The 19,618-nt window shown below is 31.1% G+C and overlaps 1 protein-coding gene, 2 long non-coding RNA genes and 1 other non-coding gene across 4 annotated transcripts; all 4 read left to right on the forward strand.

The window, feature by feature from the left end:
* The first annotated feature begins 1,359 nt into the window (after positions 1 to 1,359).
* LOC105974811 (WPP domain-interacting tail-anchored protein 2) lies at positions 1,360 to 3,951 on the forward strand. The gene is made up of 3 exons (XM_088818458.1): positions 1,360 to 1,512; positions 2,284 to 3,367; positions 3,571 to 3,951. The coding sequence occupies exon 2, from the start codon at positions 2,289 to 2,291 to the stop codon at positions 3,165 to 3,167; it is 879 nt and encodes a 292-aa protein (XP_088674584.1). The 5' UTR covers positions 1,360 to 1,512; positions 2,284 to 2,288; the 3' UTR covers positions 3,168 to 3,367; positions 3,571 to 3,951.
* Positions 3,952 to 4,492: 541 nt separating this feature from the next.
* LOC148770384 (small nucleolar RNA R160) lies at positions 4,493 to 4,576 on the forward strand. Its single transcript, XR_016031477.1, has one exon. It is a non-coding gene; the product is annotated as a small nucleolar RNA R160 (small nucleolar RNA).
* Positions 4,577 to 7,394: 2,818 nt separating this feature from the next.
* Positions 7,395 to 7,963, forward strand: LOC148770385 (uncharacterized). Its single transcript, XR_016031222.1, has 2 exons — positions 7,395 to 7,512; positions 7,625 to 7,963. It is a non-coding gene; the product is annotated as an uncharacterized LOC148770385 (long non-coding RNA).
* Positions 7,964 to 18,622: 10,659 nt separating this feature from the next.
* Positions 18,623 to 19,227, forward strand: LOC148770386 (uncharacterized). Its single transcript, XR_016031223.1, has 2 exons — positions 18,623 to 18,753; positions 18,882 to 19,227. It is a non-coding gene; the product is annotated as an uncharacterized LOC148770386 (long non-coding RNA).
* The last annotated feature ends 391 nt before the right edge of the window (positions 19,228 to 19,618 follow it).

Raw genomic sequence — 19,618 nt, forward strand, 5'->3', positions numbered from 1 at the left:
CCATGAGGTATGGTTAATTTACAAAACAACCCCTCTTGTTTGGATAATTACATGTACTCCCCTCAGCTATGTTTTTTTCTTATACATCTACCCTTATGGTGTCAAATTCAACATAATCATCTAAATTTCGTGGAATGTGCTCTAGTTTAGTGTAAAAATACAGTTTCTGATGCATCACAATCTGATATATACAAGCCAAAAAACACATATTATGATCATCTTCTTTTAAAATGTAGAGTTCGAATGAAATAAAATAGGTACAAAAGTGATAATATTCCATCTATGATTACACTAAATTTGAGGAGCTGAGGGTAGTTGTAATTATCCAAACAAGAAGGGATTTTTGTAATTTGACCATACTCAGGGGTGGTTGTAATTTACCCTTTTAATATAGGGTTAAATACAAAAACACCCATGTACTATGGACTTTGTATCATTTACCCCCTGTACTACACATAAATACAAAAACCCCCCTCACATTGCATTTTTTCCAAAATATGACGAAAATACCCCTACTCAAGCGCGCACACACACGTATATATATATATATATATATATATATATATATATATATATTTTGAGCCATTTTCGACTATATATTTTACCATTTTCCGTCAAATTTATGTTGAAAATTTTGGTATTTATATTTTTTTCTCCAAAACATCTAATTGCTTACATTTTTTTATTTTCTAAATACAACCTTTTATTTTTGCCATTTTGAGTTTCTTCATTTTTTTTCTTAAATGTCTTCCGGTAGTTCAAACATCCTAAGATTACAAACATCTTTACAATCCTATTATTGTTGATAATTTGAACTACCGGAAGACATTTAAGAAAAAAATGAATAAATTCAAAAAGACAAAAATAAAAGGTTTTTATTCAGAAAAAAAAAAATCCTAAGTAATTAAATGTTTTGAAGGAAAAAAAAATTAAAAATTTCCCAAGTAAAATTGACCGAAAATGTTAAAAAATATAGTGGAAAATGGCTCAAACAAACCCTTATATTTATAGGTTTAGCTGGGGTATTTTCGTCATATTTTGGAAAAAATATAATAGCAGGGGGGTTTTTGTATTTATGTGTAGTACATGGGGGTAAATGATACAAAGTCCATAGTACAGGGGTGTTTTTGTATTTAACCCTTTAATATATAACGAACTATCACATTTAAAGGCAACTTAATTGAAAAAAAAAATAGATTATTAATTACCCACAAATATTTACCATGTAAGAACTTTTTTTTTAATTTACTATTACCAGCTAGACCTGCAGAAACAATTAAAAAAAAAAAAGAAAAAGAAAAGGTAGTGAAAAACCCAAAGTTTGCCAACTGTGGTGAAGTTGACCTGTTTTGTAGTATAATGCACCCCGCGCGGGCTCACGTTCGCATTTATCTCCCTTCTGTCAAGATTCTATCATCTCTCGATATACTCAACAACGTTAAATTTATGTATCAAACGGTAATCAAAATAAATTTTGCAGCTAGAAATTGAAGAACACTAAGAAAATTTCAGGTGAGTCCTGTTTTTTTAAAGAAATTAATGCAAAACAAAGATTTTTTTCCATTTCCTGTACATATATATATGTGTGATTATATTGAGTGAACTGGGCTAAGATTTTGACTTTGTTTATGTATTTTGTTTATTTTTGTAATATTTTTTTGGTCTTGATTTTGTTGGTAAGATGAGGAAATTTTTGGCTATTTGAGGCAAGTTTGCGGGTTATTGGAAATATAAACGTTCTTGATTTGCCTACATACATAAATAGCATAATTTTGAAGTTAAAGTTTTAGTTTCTTATCTGAACTTAGCATTTAGAATTTAGAAATTAGAATGAAGATTTAAGCTTGATTTTGGTGTTCTATGGTTTCATCACAGAAAAAAGGTTTAAGAAATATGAAATTTTCTGTCAAATTTGGAATTATATTAGGGTTTTTTTTTCTTCTTTTTCTTCCTCTTTTGAACTATCTAGAAATTATATTAGGACCGGTGTTTTGAAACCCGGAGTTAACCGCGAACCGTTGCCTTGTCCGGTTCCGCCCGGTTTGACCGGTTGAACCGTAATAATGGAACCCAAAATTGTGCATTTAAAAAAAAAATTAAACAAATGAATTAATGGCTAAAACAACGTCTTTTTACAGCCCAGTTGAAAAAAAATGAAATTGGAAGACATTTTATTTTAGATTATAATTTCTATGATATTTGAAATTATTCGGTGTGATATGTTGTGTGTAAAAGGAAAAATAGGTTTGATAACACGACATAATTCAATTTTCTCATATGCAGCAATAATGGAGGCAAATAAAAACTTTTCAAGAGAGACGGAACTCGAAATGAAGATAACAGAGCACATACGAAACGAAAAAGATCTCCGATTAAAAATTGGATTAATCGAAAAACTCGCCCTCTACATGGAAGAGGAGGCAGAGGTTGCTTCCGGAAGGTTCTTAGAATCCGACAACACATCCGAAATACTAATGTCAATCTCTAAAGAAATGGCGGGAAAACTCCAAATCGCTCTCTTCAATCTCGTCGCTTCGAATAACAGAGAAGAACAAGCAAACTCCAAACTTCAAGATTCCGAAAATCGGTTAAATGAAAAAGAAGCCCTGATCACGAAACTCTTAAACGATAATGCTGAAGTAACGGATTTACGAGAAAATGTTCGAATGCTAGAAGAGAAGGCCGCGAATTTGACCGAATTAAATATTGAATTGACCGAAGAGCTCGATTTTATCAAGGGGAATAACGACAGTAATACGAAGAAGGCGAGTTTGCTCGAGAAACAGTTAAGGGAGTTTGATGTACAGCTCCAACATTCGAGGGCTTTATCCGAAGCAAGCCAAGAGCAGCAGAATATGCTTTATTCGGCGATTTGGGATATGGAAACCCTAATCGACGAACTGAAGCAGAAAGTTGGTAAAGCCGAAAACGTGGCGGAAAATGCCGAGGAAAAATGTGTTGTTTTGTCGGAAAAGAATTCGGAAATGGCGTCTAGAATGGAATCGATGGAGGAATCTTTGGAGAAAGCTAGTCTCGAAAAGAAATTGTGTGCTAAAGAAATTAGTATTAGGACAAGTGTGATTATGGAAATGGTTACGGAATTAGGAATCGAGAGGGAGCGCATAGAGAAACAGGTGCATTATTTTTTTTTTTCAGTCGATCGATAATATTATTTTTTGCAACAATTAATTGATTTAATTCGATGCAGTTAATATCATTGACGAAGGAAAATAAATTATTGAGAGAGAAATTACCGAACGGAAAAAAGAATGCGTCTGTAGTTTTGACAGACAATAGAATCAATGTGAAAAAAGAGTTTCTTGATTCGGAATCTGCAAAATCAGGAATCTCGTCGGAAAGTTTTACGGTAAGATTAAATAAAATGTTGTCTCGTTTTTTTTTTCCGGATATCTAAAGCTACAAGAATTGAATTCTTGAAATTGTTTCTAGATTACAGGTTCCGGCCCTCGATAGATTTTTTTTCTTCTTAAATGCATACGACACTAGATTCTTGTTCAATTTGCTTTAGCATATTTGTGATTTATATGATATTGTGATTATGGAAATTAGGTGCAGAAATTAACGGAGGATGATTCGATAGACGAGATTAACGAAGCGGGATTTCCTTCTTCGGTAAATCACATCGTGGAGGCTGAGAAGTTCGAAGAAAAACGGAATTATCGAAGAATATATATAATCATGGCTATTCTTGTTGTGGTGATATCATGTTTAGCTGCACATTTGTTTCAGAAAGAAAAATAAAATTAGACATCCTTAAAGCTATTCAAAGTTGATTCTTTTCATAGCACAAGCTTTTCTATTATTATTATTATTTTATTTTGTGAATATAATTTTTGTAAATTGTTCATAGGATTCATCACATTTGAACATTCGGTTTATTGGTTGTAATGTAAATTGAAAATTTTAAATAAATTGTTTAATTTTTTATTACTCAGGTGTAGTCAGTTGGATCATGACAAAAAATAATTATAAAAATAGGTGGTAAAGTGCAATTAAATAAGAAATCAGTCTTTGAACAAAAAACGTGTTGTTAGCAGCACGACTTCTGTGAACGAAGATGCGACGTCGTTTTGTGGCATTTATTTAACTATTTATTAATTAAAAAACCCCCCAATCTCAATCCCGTCTCTATAAAAAAGCACCTCCTCTGTATCAATCAACAAACCCTAGCCGCTCTCTCACTACACTCTCTCTCTGTAACTGCACTCTCTCTCTCTCTCTCACACACACACACACACACTGCAGTTTGAAAGTTATTATTTTGATTTATGTTTATATGCACCAAATAGCCCTTCGCAGCTAAAAGCAAGAAGCTGCGAAGAAAAATTCGAGAAGGTTCTTCGGTGCTAAAAAGATCAATTTTTTGGTGGAACAATTTTTGTTGGAATTTATTTACAGTTAATTCAAATTCGATTTTGTTTTGCCAAAACATTAATTTTTATTTATTTTAATTTTAATTATTTGAAGGTGAAGCAAAATGATGAAAAAGCTCGATCTGAATTCCAAATGTGGATTTAATTTATCGAGTTATGGTCTTCAAAGTTCTCTGATTGCTTTTCCTTCTTTCTTATCTTTATTTAATTAATTTTATATATTTTATATATTTGGGTTTAATGTTATATTATGCTCTTCTGCAAATCTGGATTTATATATTTTTATGATATTAATTATTCTTAATATTTTATATCTCATTAGATTATGATATTAATTTTTATGATTAGTTAATGATGACATTTCCTGAATTGTATTGGAAATTGTTGGCAGAGACGACTGTTCATTTTGATTTTGTATACATTTTTTTAGTAAATGATTAGATTTTCAATTTAAATTAAAAAATGCTAAAATTGGAAGTAAAATATGCAATGTGCATACATCGATTACATCTCCAAAAATAGTAATACATCACTTTTTGTATTAAATTATAAATAATACAATTACTGAATTATATAGAATACTTTTAATTGTATAAAATTTTAATATTAACATTTTATTTTCAATATTAATATAGTAATATTGGGTCAATAATTGTGGTATTGGGCCTGGCCCATTTGTTTTAGCTTACACCTATTTAATTTTCAGTCAAAATGTCACTTTCAAGAATCATTTTTCTACTATAATTAAAATTATAAAGTTACATCTCATTGGCGGTGAAATATGATTAATGCTCTATATATGGAAAAGTTCTCCTAAATTCTACAAGGGATAAGATATGTATGTTACTCTAATCTACACATGGTAATTATTGGTACACGTTTATTGTGAAATTTATACCCAATAAGTTTATTGAAATAACTAGAACAAACAATTAATATTTTAGCCTACTAAATGGACCTGCAATAAATTTAGGGTTTAGGGTTTCATTCATATGAGACTCAAAAACTCACTCGATATTGAATTGACTTACTAATATATGCACAGTTAACTAGTCGATAAGGAACACTCTAGATCACTCATCAAACCGAATGTACTTATAGAAGATGAAGATTGAATACATGATTGATTTGAATTGTTCGAATGTACTTATAGAAGATGAAGATTGAATACATGATTGATTTGAATTTGAGAACAATGTGAGTTACCCTTATCTCTCTAACAATATACCCTTCTCTCTCTCTAACAATAGTATATATACCCAATAAAGTAACGATTTGTAGCATTGAATGTGCTCCATAGTTTTTTTTTAACAACAAAACATGATATATATATATATATATATATATATATATATATATATATATATATATATATATATATATATATATATATATATATATATATATATATATATATATATATATACATTCAAAACCAAAGTACGGTTACAGGAATTTGTAGTACAACGGGAAACCACGGAGGATATATCCTTATACAAATTTTTCTGAATAAAATCAGGGCAAGTTTCAAAAAACATAAGTTCGTTCGGTTGTATAGTAGTTCCTTTTTTAGCCAAAATATCCGCCGCACTATTCAACTCCCTGTATAAGAACGTCATTTGAAATTGATCAAACCTAGTCAATATCTTCCATGAGTCTCGAGCAGAGTCTGGAGGGAGTTGTGAAGGGCCTTCTTCCTGTCAACACAAGAGATAAGGAAAGTTGAATCAGTTTCAATAATGAGTTTATTTATATCAATGTCAGCTGCTATTTTGAGTCCCATGCAAAGAGCCTATGCTTCTGCTTTATTATTAGGCAATCCCAATTTTTTTTGAAAAGGCGCAAACGAATTTTCCCAAGTGATCACGAATGATTCCTCCTATTCCTGCAATCCCCGAGTTTGACAGTGCTGATCCATCAATATTCAATTTGAACCAGCCTTTTGGTGGAGTACCCCATTTAAGGGTTAGGGTTTGGAGAGTCATTATTTTCTTGTCAGTTATGTTGATATATTGGCTGACATTTGTCCATATGGTATATTGATTTATGTTGATATTTCTGAAGATGAAGTTGTTTCTAGCCTTCCACATTAACCAGAAGATTGTTGCTAAAAAACTTGGTTTGTATGAGTTTTTGCTTGCTTGGTTAAGCAAAATGCAGAAATTAATATTCCCATTAACATTCCCTATGGGAAGTCTGTTAATGATGAATTTGAATGCCGTACATTGCAGGAATAGGTGTGAGTTGATTTCTGGAAATTCTTAGCAAAGAGGGCATACGTTTGATTCCGTTATTTTTCGTTTAGAAAGTAGAGATTTGGTAGACAGTTATGCGCCAATTGCCAATCGAAGAATTTAATTCAATTGGTGGTGTTAAGATCCCAAATGCATTTCCAGGGCGAAGAACTCCATAGTTAATTTGTCCCATTGTACAACGAAGATGGTAATATGTCGCCATAAAAAGATAGTGGGTGACGGAGATATTGCAGGAAGAGTGAAAGAAGAGGATAGAGACACGACCGAAGAAATGAGAGTGGATGAACGGGTAAAGATTAGTCAAGAAAACTATGTAGTCAAGATCATTCGAGCTGAACTTTCTTGGATTTAGGTGAAATCAATGAATTGGACTATAATTCGGATTAAAGTGAGATTGGGCCCAAACATAATTCATATACGTGCTCAATATCCTTACATTCATAATTTTTTGGATTTAAAATAATTACTGAATTACCAATATTTTTACTTCAATTCCTAATTTCATATGTATCCTTTGTACTATAAGTTACCTTTCAAGATAAAACATTATTTTTAGAAATAAGTTACATTTCATGGGCGGTTATTGAGATTTGAGCATAGGATATGAATTACTCCCAATATAAAGATTAATCTAAATACAATTTGGCAACGAAATCTTTTAAATATGCAATAAGAATCCCTAATCAAATTCAATCATTTATATGTTCCTCCACCATCTATTATAAATATATATACTTATTACAAGACACAATCATTCTTCAATAATAATTTATTATTATTTTTAATTTAATTATTTCTCCACAAAATGAAGTTCGCCACTGCAATATTGTTTATTGTGGCTGCCCTTTTACTCATCGCAACTGGTCAAATCTCTTTACATTATCTTTTCCTCTCTCTCTCTATATATATATATTTTATCATTTAATTGTAATTGTTGAAGGATTAATTATAAATTAAAAATTAAATGAATTACAGGGTCTAACGCCACGGCGGCGGCAGCAGCGGCGCGTCGCCCTCCGAAGTGCAGAACCAATCAAAATTGCAGAGTTTATTGTTCAACCGTCGGCACAACTCCCCTATGTCTGAGTGGGGTATGCACGTGTTATTTAAAGACAAATAGTGTCCACGTGGAAGCACAAAGGTCCACGTCAGAGTACAAGGCTGACCAAAAGTCCTCTTCTTCTACTGCTTGAATTTAATTAATTATCTAGAAAAATGTCAAATACAGAAAATAAATAAAATTTGGTACATTTATGTTTTTACATTGGCGTTTAACTCTTACGTAATAAATTGATAAGAGAAAATTTAAATTACTAATTGCTCGAATTCTAGCCAATCAAAAGTGCCGTAACAAAATTAACAATTATAGTAATAAAATAGCGATTGCAATAAACCTATTGTAAAATTGTGATACGGAGGGATTCTGCTAATCTGAAACGTGCTAAAATATTTATTTTGTTGAAATAAAAAAGGAAAAGAAAATCAAAAGGAATAGGAAAAATATCAAAAATCAATACATAAATGAAAATAAATACTGAAATTTGGACAAACATAATTCCAAAACACCTAACAAAATATTTTCCTGTCTGAAATTCAAGAAGAATAAAAAAGAAATGAAGAGAGTTCAATTTCTTTATGTTCTCCTAGTGTTTTTCATTGCTTCAATATCTGGTAATCCCTCTAATTATAATTATAATTATAATTATATATATATATATATATATATATATTTGTTTATTCACAGTTATAAAGACTTAATCTTTCTTCACAGTATTTATATAAATATATCATATTCTTTTTTAAAACAATTGTAGATTTTTTTATTTTTTTTAAATAAAAATTAATTGTAGGTTCATTAGTGATGATGGCAGAGGCAGTGAACCTTCCAAATTGCGTACAAAACAGTGACTGCTTGCCATTGTGTGGATCTAATTGTGGGTTTTGTGGATGCTTTGGTGGGGTTTGCTTCCGTGGCTGCGACGCGCCGCCGAGGCCCGTTACTCATGAACAATATCCCATATAATTACATTAGGCTGTTAGTAATTAAATTCATTTTGATTTGAAGATTAATAACATATGGATTAATTCTATATATAAATTCAGTGTAACTGATTTATTTTCAAGATTTCTCCTACTTGTTGGACTGGTCATAATATAATGTATTATAAATATAATTAGTCGGTGGGTACTTGATATTCAAAGTTGCATGGGGTGATTTTGTTTCAACAACTTTTTATATGCTTTTAGTCTTTAATAATTTATATTCTCTTTTTTATTGAATGTAACAAATTGGTATTAAGAAATCATTAATCATGTTTCTTACTCATGAAAAGGCAAATTAAATATGGGGCAATTTGCTATAGGTCCTCCTATAAGAGATATTATGTCTATAAATCCAACTAATAAAACTCATTTTTTAGTAAATTTATTATTTTTAATATGTCAAAAATATCCCTCACAATATATGGAAAAAAAAATCTCCAAAATAAATATCCCATATTTTTCTCCCTGCAGTTAATCAATCCATTTCAAAAATTTCACGTATTCTCAATCTCAAATTCCACCGCTCTCAAGAATCGATTTCTTCAATTTCCATCGCTCCCAAACATCAATTTTATTAATATCAAACCTAACCAAAAATAGAATTGAGTCTGCCATAGGTAGGGTCCTCGGACCGTTTGCAATTTACAAATTGTCGTTTGTTGTTTACGTTGAGGAATTAGTTTTTTTTTCTTTTCTCGTTTGCTATTTGAAGATCGTTTGTTGTTTGAAGACATCGTTTGTTTTTTCTTCATCTATTTTTTGTGATTTCTACAACGACTCAAACACGATTTAGTCTCGGTAAGCAATACTCCTATTAATTACATGTACATATGATTGTTCGATTTTTTCAATACTCATTCAAAAGCCCGTTTTTTCCCTTCAGACATCGAACGAGCATGATGAAATCGAATCCCCGAGAAATCAGATATAAATTGCAAGGTTTGTTGATGTTAGTAGTTTGTTTATGTTTTTTTTAGATGTAACTATATTTTAAGTTTGCATCTCTAATTTCTTGAGACGAAGTATTTGATTGTTTCTAGTTTGAATTTACTATGCCGAATTTACATTTTGCTGTTTCGAGTTTACATTTTGTTGTTTCGAGTTTATTATTAAGAGTTTGTATTTACTATGTTGAGTTTGTTTTTTGGTATTTAGGTAACTTTATGAAAATTTTGGTTTGCGTTTAGTTTGAAGTCTACAAATTTTAGTATGATTTGGGCTTTGCTATTTTGAGTCTGCACTTAAAATTTTAGTATGAGTTTGCATGTTGTTGTGGTTAATTTGGTGAGCATGTTACTAGGGGCTACATCTAGTTGTTTTGCAATTGGGTATACATTTCTAATTGCGTTTGCACTTATGGTTCTCTATTATAATTGAAGTTGTTATTTGTTGTTTGCAGTTCATGTTTGGTCTTAATTGAAGTTCTTATTAGATGTTTGCAGTTTGTATTTTACAAATTTTGTTTGAACTTGCATATGTTGTTTGTTGTTTGCAATCACAATTTTTTTTTTTGCTATTTTTCTTCAATTTGCAATTAGTAAATTGTGGTTAAAATTTGCAATTTATTATTTATAGGTTCAAGATTGTACATTTTATTCTATCATGTGAGTGTTTCAACTCATACATGCCTGGGAAAAAAGAAAGAAGACCATTTTCGGTTGATGTCGCGACAGGAAGATGTTCCTCGATAGTGCAAGTGGGCAAAAATTATTGTTTAATGATTTACATTCATTTTACTCTTTGAAATTTAATTTATTGTTGCGGCAAATATAATTTATTGTGAAAATATTACACTTTTTAGATTCTTGTTGCACATCCTATAATATTGTATCATTTGTTTTTTCTATTTCAATTTGCATTTATTATTTATTTTTATTGCAAACACATTTTGTTATTTTAAATAACTTTGGTAGTTTATTGAAACAACATCAATTAAAAAATGCAAATAAAAATAATAATTCAATTATACATAAATACAAAGAAGGAGATATGGGAAAGAGAGAGATGATATGTGGGATGAGAGAGAAACATGTGTGTGTGAGAGAGAGACACACGTGAGAGAGACACACGTGAGAGTGAAAGCAAGAGAGGTGAAAAAAATGAGAGATGAGAGGGAAATGATAGATAGAGTGATATGTGGAATTTGTTCCCTTATTTAAATAAATAATTATTTTCATATAAATATTAATTGAGGGTATTTATGGGTATATACTAATAGTTTTATTTTATTTAAATTAATTTCATTGACTAAAGGATCTATACCTATATTCATCTAATGAAATGGATCTCTACCCATATAAGTTCAAAACTAGGGGTGTCTAGCAAATTTCCCCATTAAATAATTACTTAATCATAGACAAATACTCAATGGTATAGATCTCGATATATTCAGACATATTCAGGAATGTGAGAAGATTTTCTTCATCGGCATTTAATATGGTCGATTAGGTTGGCCTCAATCAAACATAAGGATACTTTTTTTACATATAAAAATTTTAAATCTTAATTTTTGGTTTAATCGCACTTTATACCCTTGAAAAATATTAATAGCATTTTGCACTCAAAACACAATAAATTATGCATAACGCACCCTGAATGAATTTTTAAAGCTAAAGAAGATAATTTAATATTTTTAGTGGTGTTTTTTTGGATGCGAAAATGTTAAATTAATTCATTAATCCTTTCGAAACTACAAAATGAAAAAAAATTACATCATTAATCAAAAAAAAAATTATCACAAAAAAAAAAATTTAAAATAAAAAAATAAAAATCCCTTCAATTATTTTGTTATTAAGTTATTTTAAAATTATACTTTTTTCAAAGATTTTTACCAAGTATATTTACCAGTTACAACTGAAGATCCAACAAACGAATAATTTAGTGAGAAAATATTATATTTTTTTGGGTACTTTTTTAAGTAATTCGGCACGGTTTTTATTTTCTTGCACTTTGTACACTCGATATTAAGTTGGATATAGAAGAAAATAATAATTTAATTCTCATTAAATTTTAAATATTCAATAAATTGTGCATGATGAATGATTTATTATGTTTCGAGGGTGCAAAGTAGTTTTTAAGGATGCAAAGTGGAATTAGGCCATTAATTTATTCTTAAATTCATAAGTAATTTAATTAGTGATACATATGTTTTAGCTATAGTTATGGAATATGCACAAAAGTAATTATATTCTTCAAACGATCCAAACACGATTGCGTATTGCAAGTCCTATGGACGACTTTATTAGTTTATTAGTTAGCGGACGTCCTTTTATTTAATTTAATATCATTTATTAATATTATACGGGAAAAAAAAGGTTTATTTGAAAAGAGAGAGAGAGAGAGAATTTATTTTTATACAGTGACACGTGGATTTAATTGTTAATCAAATCCATTTTGGGTCCAAGTCTTCCTTTACAAAATCAAGTTGTTACGGCCACTTTATTTTAAATTTTTAAAAAAAAAATTTATTACAATATTTTTTCTATTATTAATTTATCAATATTTGCTAAATTATTAATTATGGGGACTTCTTACACCCTACATTCGGTGATAAACACCGGGTGTGTCTTCTGCTCCCACGTGTCATTTTTTGTATTTTAATTTCCACTTGTGACACGTTGGAATTGGCTGCCATTCCCTAATGTATCTAGGACCGGCAATTGAGCCGGGCCTACCCGAAGCCCGATGGCTCGGCCCGATTTTATTTGAGCCGAGCCGAATTAATTGTGAGCCGGGTCGAGTTTGAGCCTTTTAATTAGACCCGATTAAACTATGGGCCGAGTTTGAGCTTATTATGGCTCAACCCGAATAAAGCCCGACTAAGTTGATAATTAAATATAAAATATTATATATATATATATATATATATATATATATATATATATATATATATATATATATATATATATATATATATATATATATACTGCAAAATAGTTTAACTAATAGGTAATATGCACGGATGGAAACAAGTCAACAATTACTCAATTAATAGTAATTAATTTATAAATTTAATCAAAATCAATCTTTAGAAAATGAAAAGTTTCCTACATCAAAGATACTAACCGTATCTTCACTTTTTTCTTAATTCATATAAAATATTAAAACTATAATTTAAGGAATAGACTATGTCGTTTTATCCAATTTTGATCTTCAAGAGTATTTTACATTTTGCTCTTATGTTGCGAAGGTTTTTTTTTTTCTTTTTTCTATGAACACATTCGAGTGCAAAGTTGTAAAGATAGTTATTTTTCTATTGTCCGATATAAGCCCGATATAAACCCGAAGCCCGAAAAAATAAGTGAGCCGAGTTTGAGCCTATAGGGACAAGGCCCGATGATATTTGAGGTTGAGCCTATACTAATGAGGCCCGATGGTATATGAGCTTGAGCCAACCTAAGCTCGGCTCACATGGCCCGATTGCCAGCCCTAAATGTATCGTTTTTTCTTCTATGCCTTTTCACTTTGTTTAATTAATGTGTTAATTAGTGAAAAACCCCTCATTTTGATATTGTATTGAAATAGGTCCACCTTTTCCAAATAATTAGTGAGGAATCATTTCTTATGTTTCTTTTTCTTTTGTGAAATTCTGGATTAAACTTGACGTAAATTGACTGTGCTACTTGTATAGTTGATTAATATATTAAAGCATATATTAGACCTAAAAATAATAAATCGACTATTAGAAAACCATGATTGATTTACTTATTAAACAACTATAGTCAGATTGCGTAAACTGTCACATAACAATACTAAAATATCGAGGGGAATAAATTTATTAGCATGTACACATGGAGTTAAATGCTAATAAGTTTAACACAAGGACTTTTCTGGCAATTAGACGTAATGTAACAATTTCTAGAAATTTGATCCCAAGTATAAATATGCCTACTGCCCCTGTTCTGTCAAGTAAATCTATTTGAATTTCTTACATAACACCTCCGTACTTTTGCTCTATACATTCTCTCTCAATTCTTTGTATACGTTGTATTGATTTGTCCACTGCTATGGATCAAATAGCAATACTGATGCCGGAGAAACTTGACGATGCCCAGAACCAGGGAGGCCTAAGAAACACCTTGTCGCTATTGCTCACCAAAATCCGGCAAACCGGAGGGGGCCCGCCGCCGTTGCCGCCAACACCCCCCTCCGATGAGGTCCGCCTCCGCCCCATTCCACCACCTCTCTTCGATCAGGCGCCAGAACCCTCCGCCGGTGCACCTGTTATAGCCTCGTCGTCGGGTGCGAAAGCTGTGTGGACGAAATCCTTGCACATGATAATCGTGACGATACGGGAGCAGGAACTAGGGAAAGCGCTGCTCAGCATCGTAGCCGGCGCTATTGTCATTCTAATCATGAACCATGAAAAGTTGGTCAAAATGATCAACGGTCTCGATTTGGTGCTCATGGGTTTCTTGATGGCGTTCACGTTCATCCTTGTCGGAACCGTGATCCGAAAGTGCACCCCCAAAGCAGGTGACGTCATCGAACAGATGGGTATCGTCGTCATGCTCATATCCTTCAATGGCTTGGTAGCTTCGGTTCTTCCGGTCGACTTTTCTTGGGTTGTAGTACCCTTCGCCTCTTTATGCGTCTCCCCTTTTATTATCGCCATTTTCTTCCGCGCGCCTCATAGTGAGAATAATGAAAGTAGTACCGCCAATCAGAGTGTCTGATCATTATCACGTGCATGCATATATATATGCCGCCGGTAGTTTATGTCTTTCTGATCGATCTATTTGATCCAATAACGAGCCTTTTCCTTGTTGTTGTTTTCTATATTGTAAAGTTTTTTTTTTTTGTTTTTTCTATTTTTGTCGGAAGAGAGTTCGATCAGTCGAAATATCAAATGGATGATCTTATTTATTTGTTTTTGTTATCAATTCTTAATTCTTATAGTAGTATATAGACTTATAAGCTATAGTCCCTCAATCATGTTTTAATTAGCCTAAGTACATTCTATTCAATTTCGAAATGATGCAAAACCAAACTTTTTTATGAACCCGAAAAAATTAAGCATTATTGAAACTCGAACAAAATTCACCCATCGTCGAAATGAGACGATATAATTCAATATAATCAAATTTAAGTTCATATCTGATATTTGCTTAAATATAACATCCAATACTCTGCATATATATATATATATATATATATATATATATATATATATATATATATATATATATATATATATATATATATATATATATATATGCTTAAATCCACTCTCTTCCTACCTTCAAAAAAAAAAAAAAAAAAAAAAATCGAGAAGCACTACTTCATACATACATACATACATACATACATACATACATACATACATATAGCGATGCAACGGAGCCGCCGCTTAAAATCTCGATTACCGTATTTCGAGTCGAGGAGTTGATTTTCATCGTATCGTTTGTAACCGTTTGCGCGTTTGTCGGACAATCGTTAGGGCAGAGCGACGGAAGCATAGTCATCTTCAAGTACAAGGGCGACACGTTCTACCATGGATTTCTCGTAGCACTTAATTTCGCCTTCACCAGAGCGGTGACCGCCATATCACTCCGGAAGAGGAATCCGACAATGGCTTCATATTACCGGCGGCTAGCGGTTGTTTCTGCCTTGGCTGCTGCCGGAATATTGACGTCTTCGGTTCTCCGGCGGGGGCTTCTGCTTTGATATATACAAGTGCATCTCCCGGAGGGTGGATGTGTGCCAGCTGGCATAGTTTGTAAAATGTGAGGATCAAATCTAACGTTGAAAAAACTAAGATATTATTTCTTTTTTTTTCTTTTTCCTCGGGTACATATATATATATATTTGCATATTAATTCATTTAATTTTTTACGAATTAAATTTCATCTTATTACTATTTTACATACATTTCTAATTATGCTTGTATAATTTCAGGTTTATCTCAAAATCCAAACGTGCTCGGAGCTGAAGCAGTCGGCGTACTCTGAATATATATATATATATATATATATATATATATATATATATATATATATATATATATATATATATATATATATATATATATATATATATATATATTATGTATTTCTTATATATATGTAACTTTTGCGATTTCGTTTTTTCTTGTTTTTTACGGTGCTGAAGTCGAAAAGATTGATCGAATAAGTCATATGCCTCATATGGGCTCAAAATCAATAAGGACTTGGGAAATTTGATTCAATTAGTCGCCTAGCTAGCTAGCTGTCACAGGGGCTGATTTGGTCCACAAAATTTCGCCTCCGTGCGACCTGGTAGTTTAATTTCTACACAAATCCAGTTAGTTTTTCTCTCGAAACTCGTCCCAAAATTCATAAGAATTTTGATCAAACATGTAAGCGCGACAATCAATGAGTTAGTAAGAAGGGCAGAACAAACAGACACAAACAAGTTTACGGGCAATGGACAACCTTTTATATTATTTCTCACAAGTACACAAAGAAAGATCAAAGTACACTCATAAAATCAGACGTCAGTCGTCAGATGCTCAACATTAATGCAATATGAACTCTCTATGGGTCAGATTTGTGAACTCGTAGCCATATAGATACAAGTCCTAAATGCATTCTTGGACATATACCCCATATCTCTTGAATTGTGCATGACTAACAACACGCTTCCCAAAACCATGTTTTGAAACTGAACCCACAAATTACCCACCGACTCATTCAGTCCATGGAACTTGGACTCCAAATACAACCAACATATAAACGGCATCATCCAAAAACAAGTAAATTAAAGTAACTATAAGTTGACACAACTAGCAATTTTACTCAATCGACTCAAACTCGAATCAAGGAAAGAGATCATCTTCCTGCAACAATATTTTTTCGCAAATTCGAATCAAGGAAACTCGACTTTCATTTCATCAACAACATAAACCAGTTAACCAACACCCGACATTTTTCGCAAATTTCAAAATATACCACATTTCGTACCCACAACTCGGGGGCATTTATTTTTTTACAATATTTCGGGATTTTTTTTTGAAAACTGGGGTGATTTTATAATTAATTTCATAAATACAATAAAACGTCATTTAAAACGACGCTCTTTAAGAACCGTTGGATCGTGTCTGGATCAATGGCCATCTCTTCAATTTTGTCTTCTTAATCTGACGGTCCGAGATTGATCTGGACGATCGGACGGCCCTTAAAAGGCGTCATTCAAAACGACGCCCTTTGACCCGCCGCACTGGATTACAGCGTCATTCACATGTACGCCTTTTAGCAGCCGTTGGATTGTGTTTATATCAACGGATGGATTTGAGCTGAGGTTTTTTAAATTTACTTAATTCTTTTTATTGTTAAATTGTAATACTTAATTGAATTTTAATTTTAAATTAATTATATGTTGTATTTTTAAATTTTTTTCCTTGATTTAATTATGCAATTTATTTTATAATTCACTATAAAATAATACAAAGTTAATTAATTATAACCTAACAAAAATTAAGAAATAAAGAACTCTTTTATCAATTATATTACTTTTTTGTGAAATGAACAACTTTTTTGCATAAATTATAAATAAAGAACTATTTTGTCAATTATATATATATATATTTTTTTAAATTTATATTTTATTAAATAAAAATAAAACGCCTAATTATTAGCTATTCATGCATAAAAATAGTTCACAAAATAGGGCGTCGTTTTGAATGACGCCTTTTAAGGGCCGTCCGATCGTCCAGATCAATCTCGGACCGTCAGATTAAGAAGACAAAATTGAAGAGATGACCATTGATCCAGACACAATCCAACGGTTCTTAAATAGCGTCGTTTTAAATGACGCTTTATTGTATTTATGAAATCAATTATAAAACCACCCCAATTTTCTAAAAAAAATCCCGAAATATTGTAAAAAAAAAATGGCCCCCACAACTCGAGCAACATGTTCCACAAAAAACATAGTAACAAGTAAGAACAAAAGTTAGGCCACATTCCCCATTCAAAACCTCAAGTGAATACCTCAATTTATCGAGTTGTGGTCTTCAAAGTTCTCTGATTGCTTTTTCTTCTTTCTTATCTTTATTTAATTAATTTTAATATTTTATATATTCGGGTTTAATGTTAGATTGTGTTCTTCTGCAAATTTGGAGTGATAATTAGTTGATGATATTTATTTTTATAATATTTTATCTCATTAGATTATGATATTAATTTTTATAATGGGCTAATGATAATATTTCCTCAATTGTATTGGAGATTGTTGGCAGAGACGACTGTCCATTTAGATTTTGTAGACATTTTTTCAGTAAATGATTAGATTTTCAATTTAAAAAAAAATGCTAAAATTGAAATTAAATTATGTTATTTGCAGCATATTGGTTACATCTCTAAAAATAGTATGACAACACTTTTTGTATTAAAATATAAATTATACAATTACTGAATTACATACAAACCCTCATTAGGAGAGTTGGTACCTAGCCTTTACCAATAGGGTAAAGGTCTAGGGTTCGAGTTCCCCCACCCCTACTTCCCCTTGTAATAGACTTGAATTTACTCAAAAAAAAAAAAAAAAAAAAGAATTACATAGAATACTTTTATAATACACTGAAATTTTAAGGATTTTTCCTATTATTTTCGGTTTTTTAATGATATAAAATTTAATATCAATATAATATTATTGGATCAACAATTGTGGTATTGGGCCTGGACCATGATTTTTAGCTTACACCTATTTGATTGAAGTTGTGATAAAAATAATAGTGGAATTAGTTAATTTTTCACATATTTCTCCTATAATATATATTATTAAATTACGTCAACGTGTCATGAAATATAATAAATATTATATATGAAAGAGTTTTCATAAATTTCCGCGGAAAGAAAAAGAGCGCTGAGCAAAAATTGCAATTTGGAAAGGAGAAAAGAATAAAAAAATAATATAGAATATACCACCATTTGAAGTAAGAAATTCAATTAAATACCGAAATTTGGAGAAAACAAAAACAAAATATTTTGATTTTCTCAATCAATTCAAGAAGAATAAAAAAGAAATGAAGAAAGTTCAATTTCTTTTGGTAGTCCTATCTTTTCTCATGGCTTCATTGTCTGGTAATTCTTCAATCCATTTAATTAATTAACTCTATATTTATTTATTTATATCTCTTCCATAAGACTTTTTTTTTTTAAAACAAATTTCAGAAATAGTTTATTTTATAAAATTTGATAATTTGTTGTAGGTCCAATAATGGTGAAGGCAGAGGCGTTGCAATTACCTAATTGTGTAGAGAACAGAGATTGTTTGCCACTGTGTGGATCTCACTGTATATTTTGTGGTTGCTTTGGTGGGGTTTGCTTCCGTGGATGCGACGCGCCGCCTATGCCCTTCTTTTTGTCAAACGCCGCCGCCCATCTTACAAAGGATTAGTCAGACTAATTAATTTTATTTTTTGGCTGAAAGATTAATAACATATGGATTAATTGTATATATTAATTCAGTGTTACTGATTTACTGTCAAGATTTCTTTTACTTGTTGCACTATGATATATTGAGAAATATAATTTGTGTGGGTGTTTTTTCGAACACTCCAGAACACCTGTCATACACTATGGATATATTTGTTAACCTTCTCAAATTCTTTCCCAAAAATAAAATTACCTTTCTGAAATATTTTCAAAAACTTTCTCCAAAAAAAAAATCAATTTTTTATCTTTCTAACAGATATGATTTGACTGTAAAAACTATCTTCACTAAATTATAAACTAAAATCACTTTATCCTTCAAATTCTTCTTCTAAAATATCTTTTACCAACACCTTTTAGACATGATTTGACTTGCTACAGTACAAATTGTCTCTTCTCAAAACACAAACAAACTTTATTTTATTTTCAAATTATTCTCCCAAAACATCTCTCTCCAGAATAAAATGGAAATGGAAACCCAAAAGCTTACCAAACATAGCATATATATATGTGT

The sequence above is a fragment of the Erythranthe guttata genome, chromosome 5 (genome assembly GCF_056151865.1).
Source record: "Erythranthe guttata isolate IM_541 chromosome 5, IM_541, whole genome shotgun sequence".
NCBI classification, from domain to species: Eukaryota; Viridiplantae; Streptophyta; class Magnoliopsida; order Lamiales; family Phrymaceae; genus Erythranthe; species Erythranthe guttata.

Bases quoted from the DNA above. Each gene is read 5' to 3' on its own strand.
- LOC105974811 (XM_088818458.1), top strand. From the start codon at position 2,289: ATGGAGGCAAATAAAAACTTTTCAAGAGAGACGGAACTCGAAATGAAG.